At 35.7% G+C, this 27,247-nt stretch overlaps 2 protein-coding genes across 14 annotated transcripts in view; both read right to left on the reverse strand.

Annotated features, from left to right (window-relative positions):
- Positions 1-224: 224 nt before the first annotated feature.
- Positions 225-27,247, reverse strand: part of LOC110802369 (uncharacterized) — a 31,336-nt gene continuing 4,313 nt past the window's right edge. For 2 of the 13 annotated variants that reach the window (XR_008920798.1, XR_008920801.1), the window contains one exon: positions 21,739-21,875. Coding sequence is in view for 8 of the 13 variants with exons in the window: in XM_056828183.1 (XP_056684161.1) it covers positions 19,762-19,862; positions 21,395-21,653; positions 21,740-21,875 (496 nt within the window). In the remaining 5 variants the exon portion in view is untranslated. Of the gene's footprint in view, positions 1,299-18,629; positions 19,218-19,237; positions 20,879-21,394; positions 21,654-21,738; positions 21,876-27,247 lie in introns of those variants that run through there. The other 11 variants (XR_008920790.1, XR_008920795.1, XM_056828192.1 and 8 more) reach the window with 11 other exon arrangements.
- On the reverse strand, positions 11,630-12,897 carry LOC110802361 (uncharacterized). The gene has a single exon (XM_022007816.2). It carries the CDS (start codon positions 12,817-12,819, stop codon positions 11,854-11,856), a length of 966 nt encoding a protein of 321 aa, XP_021863508.1. The 5' UTR covers positions 12,820-12,897; the 3' UTR covers positions 11,630-11,853.

Raw genomic sequence — 27,247 nt, forward strand, 5'->3', positions numbered from 1 at the left:
TTATGGAACGGTCAATATGGCATAACAGGGGATAGGAGGTTTTTTCCTTCTTTTTTTCCGGGCAGCTTAGGTTTAGTAGGAGAGGGTCCTACTTTGTACTTTTTTTTACTGATCATGAAATGAGAGACTGCCCTTTGCTGGGATGGATGCTTAAGCAAATTATTTAGCTAATATCTTTAACTAACTCGGTGCACCTTCATATAAAAGGCTTATTAGATATAAAAGACAATGTTGTTACAAACTTATAATAAACGTATAACAGTTTCATTTACGTTTTCTTGAAACACTTCAAGCTTCAGGATCAACATGGAACGTCCCTGTTAGGAATATTAATTACTTCGTATAAGATAGAGACCGATTAAGTATTAATCATAAGGCTTCGGAGGGTAAAGTATCTGCTGAATTGAGTATGGTATAAATATTAAATAATTGGAGAGTTTCTATTACTAGACTGTTGGTTAGAGTAGTGATATCATGTACGGTTGTACGTAGGAAGTTGGTATGGCCTTGTAGACCCTGATCAAAGATACACCACTCAGATTTCCTACTCCTTGGAGAAGGAGTACTCTTCTTCTAGCTTCTCTCTGCAAGTCTTCTCTGTTGTCAATAGCAGACTAATAAGTTTACGAAGGCCGTAAGACAAATTACTAAACACCCCTGGATCAGATTCATTCTAAAACTTCAGAACACGCGACTGCAACTTGCTATGATTATCAATACTATAACAGATGACAGTAGTTGTGGATCTTGTTATAAACTCCACTGGTTTCTGTGTATCTTTGTTCTTAACTTTTCCGAGGAGGCAAGCCAGCAAATAAACCTAGCCTGGTGAACATCACAGCTTTGAACTAGGAACCTGAAACATGGAAAACTTGGGAACTCACGCAATTAACATTAACATTATTATAAGCAGTACCAATCTTAAACTTGGCTTATCCCACGCTTCCTTGCTGCTTTACCATTCAGGAAGTGTTGTTCTATACACCTCGAATCTCGACACCAGATATCATCAAGTTAACTGTAGAATGAAGAAGGTGAATTCAGATGTAGTTAACCGTAAACAAAACTTATCGGTACCTTAAAAAAGGGCCTATGTTCCTTTCTATAACCGTCATGAAAGCCAATTAAGTACCTATACTCCCCTTAATCTCAACACCAACTAGGTCCTTGGCATTCATTCTCTGCATCTCATATTCTGAAATTAGAAGGTTCATGACTTTCAACGTGTTGTTGATCACTTCAAAGTCGAACCTCTTATTCCTTCAAACTCTGTAGCTTTTCCCTTGGACATGCTTGAACTGATGCAAAATAAAAGTGACTCAATATTAACTTCCACATTTATGTTTTCTGATGCAAAATAAAAGTGACTCAATATTAACTTCCACATTTAAGTTTTCTGATGCTTGGATGGACAGAAAAAACTAGAAAAACAATACCAGCATAAATGACCTCGTTTCAAAATCCTCAACGAGGCATACAAGCAGCAGCTAGGCGTACGACGTCCTGGACTCGGAACTGGTTCCGGATCCGAAAGTTTGAACCCAGTCAAAACCGTTCCAGTTTCGGTTCTTGACAAAATCGTGTTTCTCATCCCATATTAATTGGAGTGTAATTGATATGGGGTGTTTAGCTTGCATAGTAGTATGTGCTTGGAATCAGAAATAATATCCAAAACGGTATGCGTTTGGAACTCGATTTTTTTTTGTTGAGGGAATTTGGAACTTGATTCTTAATGTTTGGTTTGGTTTAGTTTGGGAATAAGCTTTTTCCTTTCTTTTTTTAATACCGGGAAGGTGTGAGCCAAACTCACATTTCTACTAGGTTTCTAAATTAAATACCTTATGAAGTTGAGGGTTTGAAGTATTGGTTTAAAATTCTATTAAAATCATTAACCAAACACATGATATGAGTTTAGACACTTCATACCTAAAATTCGCTAACCAACCACCCTATAAAAGGTTGTAGTTCATTGTGGGGGTTAAGAACTAGTCTAGGGCTTCAAAATTTTAAGTGTGAAAGCCCAATAATTTCTCTCCAAATCCTATATTTGTTCTTTTTCTTCAGAAAGTTAGATTATGATTACATGTGTACCTTGCTTATTGTATTCTTGACCGTTCCAATTGAGAGAAATATTTTTTGGTTGTTGGGATGTTTTTTTTTCTTCTTCTGTAAATTAGATTATGAATACATGTACACCCTGCTTATTGTATTCCCGATCACTCCTATTGACATAAAAGTTAATACAAGGCTTTATTGAAACATATTAATAAAATGAACGGATTTTTCACCAAATGCCCTCGAGGTTTACTTTAATGCACCAAGTACCCCTAAACTTTCCAAAATGCACCAAATACCCCTGACATTTAAAACAATATCATCAAATACCCTTATTGACCATTTTCCGTCTATTCCGTTAACTTTTCCGTTAACATTTCTTTTCCTCATTTTTCTTTATTCTTTCCCCTTCCCATGGAAATCTTTATCCTCTTCCTCAACTTGAATCCAAATCATCAATTATCCACCAATTTCTTCAAATGTCGCAGCCATCCACTACTATTGTTTGTTGCTAGCCAGAAATCTCCACCCACTATCCTCTTTCTTCCGATCTGCATTTTCGGTCTCCTCTCTTCTTTTCTCTTCCACCCATCCTTGTAGTGAAGCCCAAACCCAAAATTCGTCGGGATTTTTTGAGCAAATCCAAAGCAATTTCGCACAAAAAAAACTGAATTGTATATCGAATTATATACTTAATGAGCTTTAATTTTCATCTGGGTATCTCGAATTTTCTCTTGAAATTTCAACAATGGTGATGCAGATTTCTGGGATTCAAAAGGAAAGAAACCAGATTAAAACTTGTGATATGATGCAAGTTGTGGTGCTTGGAAAACCCGAGGTAGCCGACTGTGAGCACCCAAAAAAATCACCGAACATTGTAGCTTAAACCTAGCAAAAAATCAATTTGATTCAATTGGGATTTTCGTCAATTTCACTTTTTTTTGTTGATATGAGAAAACTAGGTACGATTGAAGTAATGATCGGTGGTTGAGGGATGGTGTTCAAATGTCGGAAGCGGCGGAGCCGTGGTGGTTGGATTTGGTGGTTTGGGGAAATTGGTTTCAACTAATAGAAATTAGCATTGGTCTAAGGGATGCAGTTGGCCGACGTATGTAGCAAGCAAAAAGGGGGAGGGGTTGGTCTGGATGTGGAGGTTCGAGTTTTGACAATGGTGGATAAGAAGAGGATGATGATGATGGCGTTTAGCAGAGGACAGAAGTGAAGAGGAAGCCCAACAGATGTTTTGGGTTTTTTTTTTTTTTTTTTTAAGATAATAGTTAATTAATTATTTTAGGGGTTTAATTCATTTAATTAAGGTTTAATATTAGGATTAATAGAGAAATGGGTTGAGTAAGGGCAAAAAAGTAAACACACGCTAACGGAGACTTAACGTCTGTCAGCCTCAAGGGTATTTGATGATATTGTTTTAAACGTCAGGGGTATTTGGTGCATTCTGAAAAGTTTAGGGGTACTTGGTGCATTAAAGTAAACCTCGAGGGCATTTGGTGAAGAATCCGTAAAATGAAAGGGTTTAAAGTCAAGAACCAGTGGGCTTGGCACACGTAGATACAACCAGAGAATGGCTAAGAAAGGCCCTATTATTCATTTCAATCCATACATCTGTTAAAGCATGCTTACCCCTATCTTTTAAACCTAACTTATATTCCTTTAATCCTCTCTCAGTATATCGACCCATCATATTGCCTAAAGGTACACCGTGTGTCCAAGTCTATTCATACATCCCTTTGTGACTATGATACTTATTACATACCCCGTTACCTTTTACAGAGTAGTCGATAAGGAGAAGATATTTTACTAAGTCGAAAATTATCATAGGTTACATTGACTCGAATTTAGCAGTCACAAGTCACAACTCCTTAAAAGCAGGAGGAATGGTAAGAGAATCTCTACTCCTGAGAGTGAGAGTGAAAAGTGTTTCTAATTTATGACGTACGTTGTTGCTTAAAATCGATTTTAATGACATTATGCTATAAATTTTTGTGCATATGTTTTTATTTTATGGTAATTACTCTATGCACGGGTTTTTGGGAAACTTTTTAGCTAGGAGAATCGAAACATCTCTCACGGGAATAGAAAATGGATCTCTCACCACCGGGCCAAGTAGCGAATAAAAACTACTAATAATAATTAAAGTACATATGATACCTGAAACTTTACCGTGAGTTTTGATTATAAGAACAATCGAATATATAATAGACTTGTAGACTTTTGATTATAAGAACAATTATGTATAATAGGCAATTAGGCATATAGACAAAGGGATAACTACAAAGTTTTTCAAAATAGTTTTCAAGTAAGCATTGAACCCCACTCGGGTGACCAAAAGCTAAATGCAATATAATAGTTCTACTCCGCTTTGGCAACATGTAAAAGGCAAATTCCTAATATTTATACCATATGTTGTTCATTCGTACGTATTACTTACTATCCATATAATAACATATTAAAACAACTGATATGATAATTAAAGTAATGGGATTCATTAATTAATAAAATAATTAAATGGTGTGATTCTCTTGGTCTTTTGACTACCATTTGTTTATCAACACTGTTTAGTGTTTACTTTACTTATCCCTTGGGATATCTTTGTCGATAGGATCATAGACTGTTTGTTCTCCGCGTTCTACCCGCGGTGTAACAATATCTTGTAAGTAGACCTGTCAAACGGGTCGGTCGGGTCGGGTTGTAAAAAAATTATTTTCGGGTTCGGGTTGAATCGGGTCGGTCATTTTCGGGTTCGGGTTTACAAATGCTTGTTCAAGACCCAGAACTTTCGGGTTCGGGTCGACCCAACGGGTTGAGAGATTTTAAAACGCGCATTATATTTTCATTAATTTAGGTGATAAATATACAAAGTATTAGCAGAAATTAACAAATTTTCCCACACAAGTTTATATTTAGTCAAATTCAACTATAAAATGACGTATAAGTATAAATAAAATCATATTACACACAACAATAGTAAAAACAACGTGCTTATTATGCTTAAATTTTCTCATAATCTCATTTTTTAGTATAAATACAATGATTTTCAATCGGTCGGGTCCAAAACGGGTTCGATCGGGTTTTGACCCATTACTTTTCGGGTTGCTCGGGTTCGGATAAAATCGGGTTACGGGTCACAAAATCTTGTTTAGGACCCAGTATTTTCGGGTCGGGTTCGGGTCGGTTTTCGGGTCGGGTCGATTTTTGACAGGTCTACTTGTAAGTGCTCTTTCAACGCCCATGAATATATATATAATGTTATAATTTTAAATATCTTGGTGATTAGTTGATTACTACCCAGAGAACAAAATATATTGACGTTAGAGAGAAAAATTAAATGTGGTATTTCTTGTTTTTCAAAAGAAATGTTGTTTTACACCTTTAAACAACAACAACAAAAAGACGAAAAAATTATTTTCTTCGAAAGTGTTTTACGTCAAAATAAATAGAGCCCGAGGACGCGTGATGATCACCTTAAAAACTAAATTTATGTCTAATAAGTTTAGATACGTTTATATAAGATAAGACAAGTTCAGTATTATTAGATAAGTTACAACCAATTCTAATAAGTTTATTATTTATTATTATTTGTATTATTATTATTATTATTATTATTATTATTATTATAATTATTAATAATTATTATTATGATTATTATGATTACTATTAAGTTCCAATCAGATCGATTAGGTTTGGTCAATTCCAATAAGTTCAGATAAGTTCAAGTCAGATAAGTTAAATAGAAGCACCCTTAATTTAGTTGAATAGTTGTTGGAGTTTAGGTTCTGTCTTTTTTACGGAACTAAATGAATTGAATTATAGTATAATTCAAAAAAATGAATTGGAACCGACTTATAGAACCTAAATTGAACTGATAAAATGAAAAAAGCTTATTTTTTGTAATCTATACTAATATATTAAAAGGCGTTGTGGAGAATGTATATGTGTGACGTAGTACTCTCCTCACGCCACATCATCCACTCACCAAAAATCAATACAATGAGGTTCGAACACCAGACCTCAAGTGTGAATAATAATTCCCATTACCATCTTAACCAACCACCAATTGTGGTTTATCTCTTCACATTAATTTATAAATAATGTTCACATGAAGTCTAAAACAAATAAATTTTTATGTGACTTTTTAATTTCTATGGACTATTTTGAAAAGAAAAAAAATTAAAACATTATGACAAACATGAAGTCATAAGTCTCATAAGAATCAACCATAGGATTGTCTTACATAGCTGCATATATATATATATAATTTATTGTTTATTAATTTGACGCACTTAGTTCCACGAGAAAACAAATTATACAAATTGTAAGATGATATGATTGAAAACTTACTTGCCATGATAAATGACTTAGCGTGTCTGTGTAGTTGACGAACTTAACGGATATTTTTCATTCTATAGAATACAAGTATTTTGGTCAAATATTGAGTTCAAGAAAAATCTAAAACTTTAGTTATTCAATGTAGCAACCGGGGCATCGCCCGGACCACACACTAGTTTTATGGTTATAACATGTAAATATGTAATAAAGCTTGAAGTGCTGTGTGGAAAAACTAGCATAGCATGTAGTTAAAGATTGTGAAAAATTATAACAATGTTTTCACAATCTAACATGATAGTGTTTGATTTAACTTGAAATACTATTACTCCCTCCGTTCTCGAATATTAGTCACATTTTGACTTTTTAACTCAATATTTAAACATAAATATCTCCAAATACGTATGTTAAACAAATATAAAATTTTGATATTGTTAAACTACATATTGAGACGAACAAAGTAAGATCTCACATGAATATGTTTTAAAGTACGTATTTGAAAGAAATTAGAAGATTCTCTTCAATTGTAAATAGTGTCAAGATTTCAAATGAGACTAATATTCGAGAACGGAGGGAGTACTACGTATTTCAAGAAGACATAATACGTAGGGGTGAGCAGAACGTCAGGGTACCCTGAATCGGAACCGGAACCTGTTAGGAACCTGAGGTTCCGGAACCAGAACCTGTTGTGCAGGTTCCGGTTCCGGGTAACAAATTTGGGAACCTTTGCAACAGGTTCCGGTTCCGGTTCTCAATTTTTTGGAACGAGTACCCTGTTGGGTACCGTGTACACACTAATTCTAACATGGAGTACCCAAAATAAGGAACCGAGCCATATAAAAATGCTTTATATGCTCAAAATATAAAACAATTCAAGTTAATTTGGAAAATATAAATATAGAATTACAACTTAAGCTCAAACTAAAAACAATAAAAGCCCAAACCATAAAGTAGATAGTTTTTCAATAACATATCAATAATTTTTTAAATTTTTTAAAATGACAGGGTACCCTGAATCGTTTTCATTTTCAGGAACCTATTGCAACAGGTTCCGATTCCAATTCCTGGAATTGTAACAGGGTACCCTGTTGTATTCACCCCTAATAATACGTTGTAGTTAATTAATTTCATTCTAAATGATTAAACCAATACTCCTTGTGTTCTTTTTTGTTTGTCCGGTTTATGTACTCTTGGGTGCAAAGTTTTCAAAGCAAAATACACAATATATCTATTTCTATAACCACGTAACACAAAAGTTATAAAATTTAATATTTGGAAATTGAAAATTTATGAGACAGAAATTTAATAAGATTACACATGCCTGTTTTTTCATATATATTCCATATATATTTGTTGTATAAGGTTCCATTTGAATTGAGGGACTACTCCCTCCGTATTTTTTTAGGAGTCACAATTATTAATTCCGATCGTATTTTTGTAGAAATCACAATACCATTTTTTTGTAACTTTTACACCCCTCCTCAAAGCCCATTTAAATCATAAATAATTCCATGTTTGCTAACTTTTACACCCCACTTGTTTTTATATATTTCTTTATTATATTGTCAACTACCCTATGTGTATCATTATTACTCCGTATATCAAATTTAACTATATATGCTTCAATTCCTTAATACTTGTGCCGGTTAACATGCGACTCTTTAAAATGTACGGAGGGAGTACTATAGTTTATTAGTTTCTAATTCATAATTGAGTTTTAAAATGATCAATAATAGGCAATATAGTATTATTACGGATGATCTAAATACTCAAGCATCTATAACATAAAGATATGAGGTTTATCTATTTATATTCTAAATATTTAAATTATAATTGTTTGCAATCTTTTCTATCGACCAAATACCAAACACTAATACTCCGTACTCTATAATGAAGTAATTTGTTGTAAAATTATGCATTATTGTTTACTACTCCAATCATACATTTCAACAAATAAAGCCAAAGGAAAAATGGACAATCTCTCCCAAATCAAAATCAAAATCAAAATCAAATATCACTATCACTTTCTCGATAATTCACATATATAATCTTGTAAAGACACAATGAAGAATATTTATGCAATCAATTTTAAGGAAAATACATTAGTGGACATAGAAACGATAGAATGATGATTGATGAATAGTTTATTAACTTATCCTGACCCGACTTCTAAACATGTAATGGGTCCTATCAAGGAGAGAGGATTTGGGTTAGTCTTAATCTCATCTTCAATAATTTACCTCTCCGGCTTAATTACCTATCTATCCACCCTTGCGGGTTTTCTAACTCTTCTTATGTGGTCCTCCTTCTTACTACTTTTGTGTTTCAATGTACATGGACGTTTATATTTACTCATTAAAATTTAGAAAAATTTATAAATTAGTACCTAGGTTTTTAGTGACTTACATATTACTATCTAGCTTGTTACTCCGTAAAATTTATCAATTAATACCTAAGTATTTAGTTATTATTGTCAACTACTATCTTAATCCATATTTCTGACAAATTAATTACTAATCATATCATAATTAACTATTAATCATATTCTTAATATGAAGTTACAAGGTCAAATATCATCTGGCATAAAAAAAACACTCTATCGAATATGGTGTATCAACTAACTTACAAAATCTAACATATTATCATTTTAAATCAAATAACATACTGCAAAAAGTCTGATAAATTACACATTAAATATTTGATCGAAAATCCCATCAAAAAAAATAAAAATTGATCGAAAATATAGATGATACGTGTCATGTGTAATATGTTGACGTGAATATATTAACATCGCACAATTAATCAAGAAGCAAAGCATTTTTAGAAAACCACAAAAATAAAGATTGAAAGTTGATTTGATTGGTTAAGTAACATGGTTAAGCATAAACCTTTGGAGATAAACTTTGATTTAAAAAGGGGTTAAGTACATGATTGGCCTTTAAAAAATGCCAAAGGCCAGAGGAAGATGGACACATGTACAATATGTTTGTTGTATTGAAAAAAGATAAAAGAAAAGATTATCCAAACATATCATTATCAATTATTTTATTATTTATTTTAATTAAATGGCTAAGATTTCATGCTTTTGAAAGCTACAAGTCATCATACCACGTGACATCGTTCCTTGGGTTTGATCTTTGATGTCTTTACATACGTTTACACACAGTTCATTCTCCGCATCACACATTTCTCTATTTTACATATTTTTTCTGTCAATCTTAATTAAAAAGTCCCTAAAAAATAAAATCTTATTAAACAATTCCTATGGGCTATGGGTAAAGTATTCCAGACGGAGTAACATTAAGATATTATAATCTATTCATTGCATTTTTATGTGTAAAAACGTACGGATTACAAATTTTTAGGTACACCTCCACCTAATTAGAATTCGGTGTCATTTGAATAATTACCTTTACTTTTTCATAACTTATCAAACTTGTTGATATTTTTTTAATGGAGATTATACTCATTTATATTATCTTTATTGGAGTACTTGTTACTCCATCCGTCCCGGAATACTTGATCCGATTTGACCGATACAGAGTTTAAGAAACTTGAATTGACTTATTTAATTTAATAGGTAGCAGTTGATAGTGGGGTATTATTTTAATGTAGTTAGTGGGAGGTGGGTTAAGAGGTGGGGTTGAGGGAGAGTAGGGGTTGGATTTTTAATTATTTTTTGTAGGGGTAGGTGGGTTAATAGGGGTGGAGTGAAAAATAATATAAAATTATTAGAGTATTTCCATTTTTAGAAACATGTCAAGTATTAAGGGACGGCCCGATAAGGAAAACAAGTCAAGTATTCCGGGACGGAGGGAGTACGTAGTATGAAATATTGCTCCATACGTACTATTGATTTTCATTAACCTTTAACTTGATAAATCTGCACTTTCTTGAATAAGTAAATTTAATCGGAAACGAACATAACCTTAATGTTCAGAAAAAATAAATCTTATTATTGATTATTCATTGTATAGGGCTTGCAAAATCATATTACTCTATTTCCCTGAAAAACTAAAACTAGTTTTACTTTAGGTAATCATGGATTATTCAGTATACACAAACTTTTCAGAAATTACCATCATAAATTACTCTCTTATAAGAGGAAGGTTATCCGCACTTGTTATAATCTTTTAGTTACCCTTATTGATGTTATCCGCACCTGTTATCCGCACCTGTTATAATCTTTTAGTTACCCTTATTGATGTTATAAGTTTTCTTTATTGTAGTTATAAGTTACCTTATGTTTAAGGCTATTAGCTCAAATGGTAGAGCAATGTATAATATTGTACATGGTGTGGGGTCAAACTCCACGTAGCCTACTACCTATATTACACTTTGTGTATTGGTGTAAATTTTCATTGTTGGTGTTGTACTAGTCACCGTTATAACTTGTAAAAGCATATCACTCTTGATCAGGGCGCTTCATTTTTTATTGTTAGGTCGCATTTTTTCAATGGTTAGGGGTCACATTTATCCTTGAGTAAGGTAACTTTAGTTCTCGAATAAGGTCACTTATATCTTTGGTCTGGTTCACTTTTATATTTGAATGTACGGTAAAATACCGTAGATCGGGGGCACACAAAAGTTTTTGTTCAATATATACTTTCTTTTTATCTTTTAGGTGCTTAGAGCAACTTAAGTGGTTAAAAAATGTATCTGCTAGCAAAAAATAAATACATGTGAGCAGTTAATCAACCATTGGTACATTAATTACATAAGCAACTATTCAAATCTTGTAGGTATTTTGAACAAGTAGTTGGAAAAAAGAAAGGGGAATTTTTTTTGTTTAAATTAAATATTACAGGGAGCTACAACGTATTGTAGAAAACCAATGTAAAAATGCGTAGTTTAAATCAATTGTAGCTAGAAATTGATGTGTCAAACTTAGCTACACCACCTTGTGTAGCTCACCATTAAAGTTGTTTTTATCAATATTGAAAATTCTACCGATTAGTAAGGTCCATAAAATTGTACACATAATAATCTATTGTCCAAGAAGATCCCACGTACCCAAGACCTACAACGGATCTTACAAATTTACAATGCACTTAAAATTACCATCATAAATTTACTCAAGTTTGAAGTTTCTACTTTATCATAGGTCAATCAGATCATCAAGTGATTTTTGAACCTCTTCTATCTTTATAGTGCAAAGTATTATATGGCCTTTAAATTCTTTTACATAATAATCTATTGTCCAAGAAGATCTCCAAGTATTGTTGATCAAACATTTTTCAAACGAACAAAGCCCTTTTATTATTCCTGCATAATACTCCGTACATGTTAGATTATGGCCATTTTTTATCTTTTTACCGTTCAAAGGAGTAAATATCAGAATATATCTCAAAATTGCCCAGCCAATCAGCCATCAACTAATTGAAAAATATACTCCGTATTTACAATCTGCCCACCATAAATAATAATAAATAATAAACTCAATCAAATTAAACTAAACTATCTAGTCCTAGCCACCGGCGGAAACAAAAACCGGCCACTATTACTGGAAACATCAAATCCCACAGATCGACATTTCACGGGAAAATTCGACGCCGCCGTCGAGGAATCCGCCGTAGATGACGGTAAATAATTCGTGGTTCGACGGTACGCGCCGAGCCACTTTATCTGCATGTAGCGGTTCCTCCTCCACGGCGGCAAAGTAAGGGCGTTGATCTTCATCGATCTCCGAGCTTCGTCGCACAATGTCCGTATGATCTTCTTTAGATCCTCTACTTGTCCGACGAAAGCCCTAGGCAACGAGCTTCTCAAAATCCTGTAGTTCTCCGTTTCTCTCGCGATCTCAAACTCGCCGGCAAATTCGGCGTCAATAACATACCTAACCAATGAATTCGGCCGGATAACGTCAATAAATTCGTAATTTCCGGCAGTTAGGGTTCCGCCGGCAGAGGTGTCCCATTTTGTCTTGCACAATCCAGCGTTGTAGCCGATTTCACGGAGGTACGCCATTAAATTCCGGTTAAACATCGATTTACTTTTGGTCCGAAAAATGGAGAAAATCTCGGATGCTTTGATAACGTGAGAGAGAAGCTGGTTCCGAAATGGATCAGCATTGTTCCAAACAATCGGATTAATAACGTCGTTAATTATTGCGGTTGGATCAGAACGTAAGAACTCGTCCGAGTCGGAGTCGGACGAGTCCTGAGTGTGGAACGGGTCGTAGGTACTTTTTGTGGTAGTGTTAGACGGGGAATTGTTTTCTAGAAAGTTCTGTACAAGGTGGGATAAATTAGAGGCGGAGGAAAGAGAAAACGACGGCGAAGATACGACGTCGGTTTCAGCGTCGTGCTCGCTGCCACTACTACTGCTAGTAGTGCTACTAATGGAGCTAAAAATTCTAGCTCGGACTTTCTCATTGAAGGGATCAGTGACTCTTTTGTTGCACCTTCTCATATTCACGGCCATTTTGTGGGTGTTTACCGTTTAGTTTTTGGAGTTGTGATTATCTGATAGTTGTGGAATGTGGACTTGTTTGTGGGTAATGAAATGAGAAGGGATAGTTTGGGTAGGGGGATATATATAAAGGGAATAATTTATTTATTAAAATGAAAAAAAGGGAAAATAGTAAAGTAGGAATTTAGGAAAGGAATATTCGGGATTAAAAAATGAGTGACTCTTGGGATAAAACAAAGGAGGAGGAGTTTATCCGGTTATATAGTTAAAGGGGTGGGCTTTTGAAAGTTTAAGGGGAGAGGATATCCTTTTAAACAAAGAAAGGGAATTGGAGAATGGAGATTAGAGGCATTTGTGACAATGGGAGGGGGTCGAGGTGGATAGACATTGGACTATTGGAGGGTAAGAGAGATAGTGTGATTTTGTTGTGGGGTTAAAGGGCAGGGAAATATGGTACTGGGTTAGGCCGGCTTGAGGCACGACACGGTCAAACACGACATGGACATGTGCACGGGCAAAGCACGCCCCGACACGGTTATAAAGTCGTGGGCCGAGGATTGTGCTCCGGCTGTATTTTTTTTTGGAAAACCATGACACAGTCTTTACATGATAAAACATGTTAAACTGAGTGAAAATATACTTATGCACGAAGACATATGGGCTTGGACAACGTCTAGGCCGCCATTTGAAATTTTTACACCCGATACAAAACAAATGACCTTGTTATAAGTGGGTCCATTTAAGACAACAAACACGATGGCTTAGCATGAATAAAGCACAACCCGACATGACCCATAAGTGTTTTTAGGAGGGCCTAAGGGGAATATGTTTTGAGTAATATGCCATGGGTTGGCATGTGGATTTCACGTGACACTTCAAAGCTACGGAGTATTAATTTTCTTTTTCCATGGATGCAAATTTTTTTACAAACTCCATAATAAAAAATTTCCTTAAACATAATTCTTTTCTGAAAAACTTGACTAAATAAATACTTCGTACTAATAAAAGGGTCATAGAATCATGATGATACGGATTGCATGTTACGGAGTAACCAATAAAGTATTTCTAGCATCTTTCACTTGTATAGAGACTTTTCTAATCAATAGGAGTACAATAGTTGCATTGAAATTTTAATTTGGAACATACATGAACTTAATTAACGAGTTTTCAAATGATTTATTGTGAGACATTAATAATTGTTATCTTTTAAAAGAGGTCAGTATTGAGGATGTGGAATATTCACTTCTTAAAGCGTAACAATAAGTTCACCACGACGAAGCCGTAACAATTTTTCCTATCCATTAATTGATAAACTCGTGGGATATTGACATACACCAAACGGACAAAAAAACATATAACTTATTGTACAAGCCCCTTTCTCTCTCACGTCGTGAAGGCCCTAGTTATTGGGCACTCACACTCAATCAACACATCAACAACAAACCATAATGTATTGATGTGGTATACACCAATGAACATGTATGTAGTATATCATAAGCCCAGTAAAAACATGGGCGGAGACGGGGCGGGTGGGGGCGGCCGCCCACGATAATCTTTTAAAAAAACTTATTTATAGTATTAAATATTAAAATAAATCACTAAATGCTTTTTATTCAGTAATTCAATGGTTCTTTTTTGGTTTATTAACTCGCGAGGACTCTTTAGTCAAGGATTAGAATCAGGGGACCTTCCACAGAGGCCATTTGGCGCCAAGCCCCTGATAATTTTTTTGAAATTATAAACTATGCAAGTTAAAATATACATATAAAATGACAGTGACATATTAATTGAATGCACTTATAATTTTATATTCATTAATATGTTAAAGTTTTAAATCTTGGCCTCTCGTAATTTTTTGGCCAAAGTCTGCACTGATTAGAATCCTTTATACTACAATATTACTATGCCCTCATTTGTAATACTCCCTCCATTCCTAAATACGTGTTCAGTTCCCATAAATAGCGTTCCCTTATAAGTGTCTAATTTTCATTTTTGGACATACAGCTTTCCCACTTTTCCATACACTTTTCCCACTTTTCCACACACTTTTCTCATTTTTCTATAAATCATTATTATTTTTTCTTACACATTCTACACTTTTACCACTTTTCAATCACCACATCCACTTTTATATATACTTTATTAATAAACAATTATCTACTTTTTCCTTTCCCCCCAAAAAAAAAACATTCTCAATCATTACCTCTTACACACCATTCAATTTTATTAATTACCGTGTAAATGTCCAAAGTGAACACGTATTTAGAAACGGAGGGAGTATTTTTTTTTATCAATTAACTCGTATGTTTCATATCATGACACCTAGCTATAAAAGTAAAGAAATCCTTGACAACCCCCTATTTACCAATACCCCCTATTGCATTTGTAAAGTATTGATGTATATAGATGGACCATCTCCCTTAGCCCTTTGCTAGGTTTGGTGGGGCAAACTCTTTCATAAGTGTGAATGGAGATAACGATTGGTCTATCCAGGAGGGTATAGAGTACGCTAGAGTTCACCGGTTAAGCTTTATGCTAAATTAAAGCTACCACTTGTGCCTTAATTGTTTGGTTTGTGTTTACAATTAAGATGGTCATGACTCATGAGTCATGACATTGTGAGGTTGTCCTGTTGTCCAAATGGCATCAGTCAATTATGCGGATTTGGGTATAGAATTATCCTCCCCAAACACAGAATTGCTTGTCAGTCAATAATAATCTAAACTTAGCACAAGATACAAAACAAAAAAATTAAAAGAAAATCAAAGAAACGTAGCCATATTTTTTTTGTGGTCCCAAGGTGAGTTCATCCCTAAGATAATTGACTATATAATACTAATAGTTTGTCCCAACAAAATGATCATAGAGTTTATTAAGATCCTTTGCTATGTTGTGGTTGGTGCCATGTACAAAGGAGGAGGAATATGCCAATATGGTATATTCTTTCATGTAATAAGAATGATAAAGTTAATTATTAATTATGCTATTTGGCACGTAAATGTATTGTCGACCAAGATGTTAGCTAGGATTTTGTGGAGAATTAATTAAATAGCGAGTTTGTACAATAGGTTATGTGTTCAAATCTCTCTCTCTCACTTGTAAGTTGTAACTGTCCTTGTAGTTCATTCACCCATAAAAAACTTTATAATGGGTGCCTTTAATCATCAGAACTTAATAAACCTTATTAAAATTTGATAGGACTTGATTGAAACTTATTATACATTATTAAACCTTGTAGTATTGTATTAAAATTGGTTGGACTTAGCTACACCTGATTATCTCTTATGTTATTTACTACTACGTATCTCATATGTTATTTACTTTGACTAACATATAGTAATATTTTACAACTAAGAGAATATATTTTAACAAGATAGTTTTTTTTAAAGGTAACAAGATAGTTTTTTTATAAGAGCGTCAAAGGTCTTTTAGTGCTCTTTGAAACTTAGGTACTTTAAATTAGTTTTGGGCCTTGACTAAAGAGAGTTATCGGATAAGATAGTATGGGTATGGTCATATCTCTTTTAGAATGGATATTTTTAATAAGGAAATTTTGGTTATGTAATTTGATGAAAAAATATTAATAAGGTTATTATAATATCTAATTTAATTTTTTTATAATATGATTGATACAAAAATATGTGTACCTTTATATTTTATGATGGACGAAAACTAATGTTAGTTACGTTCTACAAATCTATAGGGCGAAGGTGCATGTTGTTAGGCAAATCATTGGTAGCAAAATAAAGAGTAAAGCACACTATTTTATATGTTCATTTTTTTCCATCATGTAAGACAATGAGTCTAATTTTTCACTATTTAGATGTTTTAAATAGAGACGATGTCTTATTTTTCTTTAAATTAACTTTGTGAATAATTTTGCTTGCCTATTATTTGTTGTAATGAGTTGTGATAATGCAATTTTTAGTTTTTAAAAGAAATTCGCACGCATTGCGTGCATATAAGACTCGTTAAAACTGGTTGGACTTAGCTACACCTGATTTCAAAAAAGTAAACTTATACACTTGATTGCTATTTATCAGAACTTATTAGACTCTAAACTTAGTACATACTAAATATTATACACAAACTTTTCGGAAAGGCCGATCTACGATAATATATTGTGTGGCGGTCTAAAAGAGGAAGGTTATCCGCACTTGTTCTGTTCTTTTAGTTACCCTTATTAATGTTATAAGTTTTCTTTATTGTAGTTATAAGTTACCTTATTTTCAAGGCTATTAGCTCAAATGGCGGAGCAATGTACAATATTATACATGGTGTGGGTCAAGCTCCACGTAGCCTACTACCTATATTACACTTGTGTATTGGTGTATATTTTCATTGTTGGTGTTGTATTGGTCATAATTATAACTTGTAACAAGCATATCACTTTTGATCAGGGTCACTTGATTGTTTATTGTTAGGGTCGCGTTTTTCAATGGTTAGGGTCACATTTATCCTTGAGTAAGGTAACTTTAGTCCTCGAATAAGGTCACTTATATCTTTAGGCTGGTTCACTTTTATATTTGGATGTATAATAAAATATCGTAGATCGGGGACACACAAATTTTTTTGAATATTACATACTGTTTAGAGACACCGAACACGTCCTAAATATTATTACACTGTTTCCATATAAGCCTTTAATTGTGTTCTTACTTTTACAATGTCACCAAATTTGAAGCCGTTTGAAGTCTTAAACTCTTTTAGAAAAGACCCGCCTAATAGTATGTATATAAAAAAATTAATTAGTGATTGAATTCGTATAAGATAAGAAGATATTTAACGTAGTGCAACTTAGACAAAAACAAAAGGTCAAAATAATACTCAATATTATGGGTTGGACGTTATCTGAAAATTGAACGTGTTATCTTTTAGGGTATGGTTAGTCAAAGTATTTGATATAATTAATTAATAAATTAATGAAAGTGACATGATCTAAAGCCAACATGGATAATGCGTTAGATTGTCAAGCTGGCTTGAGTAACCTCATTGGGCAAGTTTTCATGGCCAATTTGCTGTTTTTTCTTTTTCTCTTTTCTTTTTAGGGGTCAAGTGACCTTTTCTACTCGACCTTCTCTTCTTTTTAATGTATTTTTTTTTAATATTTACACATTTATAGTATTTATTTTTGTATTCTTGCGGTTGACGATCTGCCATTGAACCCACGTCTTCTTGCACATTATTCTAGAAACTGTGGAAATATCTTATATTGCCCTTTATTTTAAGGGGTGCTCTTTCAAGAATTGGTGTGGTTCATTGCATATAGTTCAAATTTTTGCCTATTGCCTTCTGCATGGTTGTATAAGTGAAGTATGGAACGTAAATTAAACCGATTGGTTTTATAGTAGAATCCTGTTGAATATCTTTGTGATCGGACTCTCCCCCGATAATTAAAGCCTATTGATACAATTAAGCCCCATAAAATATTTTCAACTTGAGCTTGACTGGTGTATAATATTTGATCACGGAACACAGTACACGTTCCTGACCCTTGCCAACGCCAATCAAAGAAGGAAGGGTTTAGTGATTTGGAAAATGCAAGACGAAAGATTTGAAGATTTGTTTGGAGAAGAAACCCCAACATAATTGACTGCTCAAAGTAGGAGTTATTTAACCTCATGTAGAAAACACAGAAACCAGAAAAGAACCAACGATAAAGTTATTATCCATCATAATTGCAAGCAATAGATGGACTAACGCGTGACTGATATGAAGGGAATGTTGAGAAGAATAACTCACACATGCATCAGTTGAGACTAATTATCCCACGTAGAAGGATTGAGAGGATGACTAATAAAATTAGTGAGCTATTCTACATATCACAAATGAACTTTAAGAATGAATCCAGTCAAAGTTATATGTGGTTACAGGTTAGACTCTCCCGACATGGACTCGAGGTGTTCTTGTACAAATTTATCACAAGTTCTATTTATTTGAGCGAGTTATGGATGAAATAAACAAGAGAAATGTTTGGTTAACTCTTAGGATTGGTAATCTTCCAGCTAAAAAAGTGTAGATATAATTTAGTAAGGAGTAGGTGAAGACTAGAATTCAATTTTGCTTGTTTCAATTTTTTATATTTTTTCACAAAGGCTAACTAAATAACATTATGGGACAATGTCGATCTTTCCCGCTCCTTTCTGGTTTTATTGGTGACAATGACGATCTCCTACGACGATTCATGTTAGATAACCCCAAAACATTTGGGACTAAGGCTTTGTTCTTGTTGTTGCTAACTAAACAACATTACGGGAAACTAGAAAAGGAAATTAAATCTCGTGAAGCTCCGGTTGCAAGAATATGACCTCGACCCACCTGCTCCCACTCTATCTTGTGAACGTTGCACCAAGAGAAATCGTTACCTAGGGTCTTGATTTCTTTTAGTGTACGAAATAACCTGAATTAAACTAAACACACAAAACTTAACTAGAAACAAACCCACCATAGGGGTACTTACTAAAATGAAACAATCAAACCCACTATAGGGTACTTACTACACTGAAATTATGTATTTTTTATTGAGATCTAAAGCAAAAACACAACATAATTGAAAGAGAAGGGGCGGAAATAACCAAATTTCCGAAGAAAATTGGCTATTTCCGCCCTAGAAAACCCTAGTTTTGTAAACCTTAAAAAGAGAGAGAAAATAGGGAGAGAGGGGAGAAGCGGCTTAGGTAACAAACTTTTGTTAATGTACTTAAAATCATATATTTTTCTTCATAAATTTTCATTAGGAAATTTTGTCATAAAGGACCTTTTATATTCCAAAAATTGTGACAAAGGACCTTTTAAAAAAAAAGTTGTGAGATAGGACCAAAATTAGATTTTTTATTGTGAATAGGGACCATAACCCATTTTCCGGCAGTCAACTCAATTCTCCGGCGTTGACCGGCGCGTGCACTGCACGTGACCCTTAAAAAACATACTTTTTCCCTCCAATTTCCCCTTTAACTACCTAAAGAAAACCTTAACCAAAAAAATTCCCCTTTTCTCTCTCGTCGTTGCTCTGTTTCCATGACCTGCTCCAAGCTTCTTCATCAATTCGTTGCCTCCTGTTAAAAAAATAATAATTCATAACTTCCCCCTTGATTTTCGTTGTAATTCGTACTAGGTAAGAGTAAAAGCCCTAATTTTTTTGATCCAATTCCTCCAATTTCTGAACTGTCGAAATTAGGGTTCATAAGTTAAATTAGAGCCACCTGGAAGGGCATTTTGTATTAACGGCCTCATAACGGATTGCTACCCCGGTCTACAATGGAGTTAATCTTGATGGAATTTCATTAAAGGACTCGTTAACAGCTGTTTGCAATGCCACCGAAGTTGCTGCGCAAATTCATCAACTCTACGGGTCACATTCTTTTAAGAGGATTCAAATTAGGAAAATTGGTAATGGTAAAAAGGAAACCCCAGATGAATATGCTCTCTCGGTACTTACCTTGAAATCCCACAAGCAGGGCCAACATGATGAACTAGTTCATGCTGCTGTTGTAAGAATCCAGAGGCAAGAGACCAATACAGCAGCCCGCAGGCTTCTCACCACTGTGAGAGATCAAGGAGATGAAGGAACTACATAAGTGCATCGATAAAAGTTAAAATATACGACACTTAATTCTCTTGTGCTTATAGAATATTCAGGTGAAGGTTTTTTTAGGTAGCTTTTCATGTTTTTGCAGGATGAATGTAGTGGTGTTATCGAACTGTTGAGGAAGGAGAAGCAATGAGGAGTGAGAAATAGAGGGTTTTTTAAGGTTTTCTTTAGGTAGTTAGGGGGGAATTTGGGGGGTGGGGGAATCCATTTTTGAAGGGTCACGTGCAGTGCACGCACCGGTCAACGCCGGAGAATTGAGTTTGACTGCCGGAAAATGGGTTTTGGTCCCTATTCACAACAAAAAATCTGGTTTGGGTCCTGTCTCACAACTTTTTTTTTAAAAGGTCCTTTGTCACAATTTTTGGATTATAAAAGGTCCTTTCTGACAAAATTTCCTTTTCATTATCACCTGTTATCGTTTGGGGAGAAATATTTGGTTACAAGGATCTGGCTTGGATAAGGCAGCATTGGATTCTTCTTCTGAAAAAACATAAAAGTATATGAAGGTAAAAGATAGTTTTTAGAGAAAAAATATTAAATTTAAGTCAAACTTAAGGCCCGTTCAATATCTTTTTTTGTTTTTCCAATTTTCTATTTTTACAAAACTAAAAATCAAAATATAAAAATCACAAAAGTTATCACTATCAGCTTCCTATTTTTGGTTTTTAGATTGAACAATGAACTAAAAGATAATCTTACTTATAGTAATTATGGTAATTTTGAAACTGACAACAAAAAAACTGGAAACTATTTTTTGTGATTTTCATATTTTGGTTTTTAGTTTTGTTAAAAACATAAAACTAGAAACAAAAAACGATACCGAACGGACCCTTAATTAGTTTCCAGTTTTTGTTGTCATTTTCCAAAATCAACATGATTACTACAAGTATGATTATTTTTGGATTCTGCAATATAAATCATATAACTATCAAACCCAAAAACAAAAATTGGTACTGATATCAAACGAGCCTTTAATAAATTTATATTATCTCTTACCGATGCGACACAGATATACCAATTTTTTTGTTGAGAAGCTACGATTCTGAATGGTGAGTTCAATCTTTCCATCTGATTCATCTCCAAATACAAATTCTTCATAAGGCATCCATCCCGACCGCATAAACCCAAACTCACGGATTACACGGGGAAGTGTCTGAAATTTTAGTTCGTCATCAAGACATCCGGTACACACAAATTTTGCACCATAAGAGACATCCCATCCAATAACTTTAAATCGAACAGTAACTTTACTTCCCTACACAAAAGTCAAAACGTTATAGTTAAAAAACATTCAATTGCAAAAATTATGGTCTAAATCAATCAAAATAGATTAGAAATAACCTTTGTAAAATGGAACTCAACGCGTTTCCTTCTTGTACGAGGAATGTCCAAATGCCCTCCCCTGATCTCCCCATGTTGTCCATCAAAAGGAGGGATGCCGCCGTATTTTTCAGGAACATGTTTTGGATCAATTATCCTAATAAACATCAACATACACATCACAAAGTATAAGAAATAATAATTGAGGATTAATTGTTCCATAAAACGTTCATATTATGCAAAAAACACGACTACTAAGAAAATGCACATGTGTGTAAGAAAAACAATCATTGTTGTATATTTTTATGTAAAATAGGAGAAAGTGAATGGTTGTTTAATTAAAAGGTACAAAAGGTTGGATGTGGGATGGTAAGGGTTTCTAAACCTCGGGTGGCTTGTGTTCATATGGACATAAGTGATCCAAATACAAACATCTTGAGTAGCAACACATAATATGTCAGTACCAAAATGCAAATTTGCTCAAGTACCACCAATACAAGTGATATTGTGTTATTGGTATTCACATAATATGTCAGTACCAAAATGCAAAATTGCTCAAGTACTCCAGATTATATATTGGTAGTCACTTGTGGAGTTGTGTCCATATGGACACAAGTCACTTGTGACAAAGACTTTCTCGTGAGATGGTTGGGTGGGAAAAGGCAAATGTGTATAGAAAAAACAATCATGTTTTAATTTTTTTCTTGTTTTTTTGGCATAAATTTTTGAAAAAGTGGGGAAAATGTAAGACTACAAAGAAAAAAACGTTTTGTGCAACACCAAGAATTTGGCTTTCAACCTAATAAAAAATAAAATATTTTATGTTTTCTCTCTCCCAAACACCACAGCCAATACCAACAATATTTAACAACATTTATCAAACACCATTTCTAAAATTTCACTTTGCAATTATAACATCACCTATAAAATTTCATTTTTCATTTAAAAAAGTAAATAATATTGTTTGGTCCCCTCATATGCCACATGTCAAGTTTTCCATGCATGAAATTGGTGTTCCATTTGGTGTTCATTAACACCAATTCTTAAATGGCTTCACTCTCTCTCTTCCTTTTTCTCTCATCTTTCTAACTACTCCCAATGTCCCTTAATACTCGACCTGTTTTGACCAGATACGCTTTCCGATGCACAAATTTGACCACCAATTTCTTTAACTACATGTTATAAAAACGTATAAATTTTTAATATTTTGAAAATATATATTAAGATGAAGCCAACAATATATTATATAGTAACATTTATTTTCATATACTAAAATAAAATAGGGTCAAAGTGAGTTATATGAATAGTGCAAAAAGTCAAAATAGGTCGAGTATTAAATGACAGAGGGAGTATTTTATTGTATTTTATTCAATTCTCTCTCTTGAACACCAAAAATTGGTGTTTGATAAACATGCTCTAAGACTTTGTTCCTTTGTACTTAATTTCAGTTCCATTCAGTTCAGTTCGTTCAGTTCGAAAGAACTACGTTGTGTTCATCTTCATCTTTAATAATCTTATATTATTATTTTAGTTATTATTATAATGTTAAAAATTACTATTATTATATTGCAATGTTCATCTTTATGTATTTATTACTCCATCCGTTTCTAAATACGTGTCCAGTTCCCATTTATGGCGTTCCCTTTTATGTGTCCACTTTCCGTTTTTGGACATACACCTTTTCCCACTTTTCTATACACTTTTCCCACTTTTCCATACATTTTTTCCACTTTTCTATACATCATTATTACCTTTTCTTACACATTCTACACTTTTCCCACTTTTCAATCACCACCTCCACTTTTATTTATACTTTATCAATAAACAATTATCTACCTTTTCCTTTCCAAAAAAAACATTCTCAATCATTACCTCTTACACACCATTCAATTTTATTAATTACCATGTACATATCCAAAGTGGACACGTATTTAGGAACGGAGGGAGTATTATTATTATTATTATTATTATTATTATTATTATTATTATAAAACACCAAAACGTTACAAGCTTAACAAGCTACAAAGAACAAGTGAACTACAAGAAGTTGGAGGGGAGCCGAGATACAATCTGGGCCCCCACTCCTCTAGCTATGGCAAACCCGATCCTGCTGAAAATGTGGGCAGCTGCCCGCGCCCCAATGTCCTGAGCCCTGGAGTACGCCTGGACCCGCTTCAGCAAAGAAACAGCCCCTTTCTCTAATTCCCCAAAAGAAGAGAAGGAAAAAGGAAAGAAACCGTAACCCAAAGCCCTACAACGTGCCGCATACTTATCCTGCTTCCGTTGCGCTGCAACCGCCACAACCCGACCCGGAACGAAGCCTGACAACCCCGATTGCGTCATAGGGGAAGACCCAGTCAAGTCAACACACACATCTAGACCGCCATCCCATGAGTAAAGCAAAATATCTGCAGGACGAAGTGCTCCATCACTCTCACTAGTCAGCCCAACATCAACCTCCTTGCGAGCAGAAATCCCCGACCGATAGCAAATATCCAAAAGGGTATCATGAACAACATTATGTCGATGTTTGATACCCACAATCCCAGCACAAGACACGGCATGATCCCCATAAATGTCCCCGTCGAAAACCCGAGAGCAAGCAGAACACGGCGTCGAATCATAGAACAACGGAATACCCAACCGATAGCAAAGAACCGAACGATAAGTCTTACCGTTCATAGTCTGGCCTAAACCCGAGATGGGGACTGCCCGCAACCAAGCTGAGGAGTGATCCCCTTGCTGTGATTTCCATAGGGCAACAAGACGTGAAGATAAGGAGTAGGCGGATTCCGCATCAGCAGTAACCTTCGTTAAATATATGTATGCCAATTTCTTCATGAGTGTGGGGGCAGCGATCTCACTAGGGCTACGCATAAGGTCGGTCTCCACGGTCCTATTGAAAAGACCAAGAGCATCATCAAAGGTCGGTCCCCGACCATCAACACCTGAAAGCCGAAGAAGCGAATCCTGCAAACCAGAAGACTGCAAACGGGATGCAAGAAAAGCATAATGGCGAACATCACCAGCTGAATAAACACCCAATCCTCCATAAGAATAAGGCAAGGTGGCAAGGCGCCATTGCCAGTCACCGAACCCAGGTCCCGAAGCAGTCACGATGCGCTCTAAAGAAGCCCGCAGAGCCACATCAAAAGATAATTGGGCCGCTTCGAAAAGATGAGGCGGACAAGTGCGCATAGCAAAGTAGAGTTTTGAAACTCCAGTACACGCACGAAGAAGCAACAACTCACACTGGGGATCATTAAGCTTGGCTACAGCATCCATCAACACAACAGTCTTCGCCACACGCTTCGAAACCAACTCCTTACAAAAAGAGGAATCCGTACTGACTGGGCCACCAAGCAACTTAACACCAAGCGCAGGACGAGCAATATCCGTAGGATAGACACCCTCTAGACGACTGCGTGGGTCCTCCGAAGGCCAGAAAACCTCCGTCTTCTCAACATTAACATGGAGACCTAAATGAGGACCCTCCTCCAAAATCAACTCCAAGACCTGTCCAACCACCAAAGTGTCACCAACGATAGTGCCATCATCCAAGTACCAAGTCTGAAGAGATAGATCAAATGAGTCTCTGATTCGACACACCAATGGATGTAGAACCAGAGAAAAAAGCAAAGGGCCGAGAGGATCCCCTTGCTGCACACCCTGACAAGACCACAAGGTATGCTCCCCATAATACAGCCGCGCTGGAGAAGAGTAGCAGAATTCAACCCAACGCGAAAGAGCAGGACAATGTAGCCGAACCTCACGCAACAAAGCCGATCGATCAACTAAATTGAACGCATTCTGAAAATCCACCAATAACATAGAGAGGCCAACATCGGCCCCACGAGCCTCAACCAACCGATTGACAGCATGGAGAATGGCCTCACCACCTGCTGGAACCCCAACTCCAAACTGAAGACCCCCAAAGTAGTTTCCTAAACGCGGACCAACCAAAGCAGCCCCGACCTTAGAAACAAGGCGCCTCCAAATAGTGCCCACAGCAATAGGCCGAATACCCCCACCAGGCTTAACAAGTGGCGTAAGAGGAGCACTAGCAATGTATCCTCCAAGCTCAGCAGGACACTTTCCAACAAGAAAGAGATTAACTACCTGAGTGATAGCATCCACCAACTCATCAGAAATAGCTACAGCAGCACCACCCAAGCAATCCAAAAGGTGTTGAGCACGCAAGCCATCTCTACCGCACGAAGTACCACGCGGAAAGCCCTTAATCTGCTCCAAAACAACGGCGGAGGAAGCAGTAAGGTGATGATCAACAGGGATATCCGGTAAGGTAGGGACCGGAACGGAAGGGTGCTTTGCTTGCAAATCTGCAAGAGTAGCACCATTGTAAGGGGCAAGACCTGAGGAAGAAAGAACCCTAACGGCAGCAGTGTAGTGACCATCAGAAATCTTCCTCTTGCATTGCTTAATATTACGCTCCGCCAAATCATGGTCTTCGTCAACATCCAATAGAGGGGGAGACACGCTAGCCAATGTGTCTATGACAAGTTGCTCAGAACCACCGGGCACACCCCAAGAACGAATAGCATAGGTGATACTCTCTTCCTGTTGTCGCCGCCTAACACCGGAGGAACACTCACGATTACTTCGTGGAGAAAAAGTCTTGAGGACACAAAGAGGTAACACGAGCAACTGAACCCAACAAGCAATGTCATCTGGTCTGCAAATCACCTTATCAAGCGCCCCTTTCAGAACTCGCGAAAAACCCAAACGACATTTGAGAGGGATGGATTTCACAGAACGCAGCCGCTTAGACCATAAAGTGTTTAGAAGAGCAACATCAAAAGAAAAATGATGTTCTCGAGGCGCATCAGAAGTAGACAACTCGGAAACAGGAGCTTGCGGTTTTTGAATACCGAAGAGAGTAAAACGAATAGTACCATCCCCAGAATCAGGTGGGTCCACAAAAACCGTACTAGAACCACTGCCATGTCGACACCTGCACATAGCCAAATTCCCATACGACGAAAGGTCACCTCAGCCGTAGAAAAGACCTGCAAATTGGTAGTAAGGGAATGACGGGTTACATCCCGCACACCATTGCAACAATGACGATCCCGTAAGTGAGTGATCAGAGAACTCCTGACCAGACCACGCCCACCTCCATCCTGGCACCCGCTAAGACCCACAAAAGGGCAATGAAACCTCTCAACGGAACTAGCCATAGCAAAGCACTTCAACCAAAAAGTAACCACACCAAGTAACCACACCAAAACACCACTGAAACAACCAAGATCACCAGACAAACAAACTGCCAAATATCGTACACCAACCACGAAGCCTGCCACCGACAACCACACAAACAGCAACACAAACAACCGCACAAGACAACCACGTAGCCAGCCACCGACAACCACACAAATGCCACACAAATGCCACACAAACTGCCACACAAAACTGCCGGCCAAAGCAGACCACCAAACTACCTACCGGCGTCAAACAAGCCGCCGACGAACCTCCTGCACCCAGCCAACACCCTGCCAAACAACGCACACC

This window comes from Spinacia oleracea, chromosome 1 (genome assembly GCF_020520425.1).
Source record: "Spinacia oleracea cultivar Varoflay chromosome 1, BTI_SOV_V1, whole genome shotgun sequence".
Lineage (NCBI taxonomy): Eukaryota > Viridiplantae > Streptophyta > Magnoliopsida > Caryophyllales > Amaranthaceae > Spinacia > Spinacia oleracea.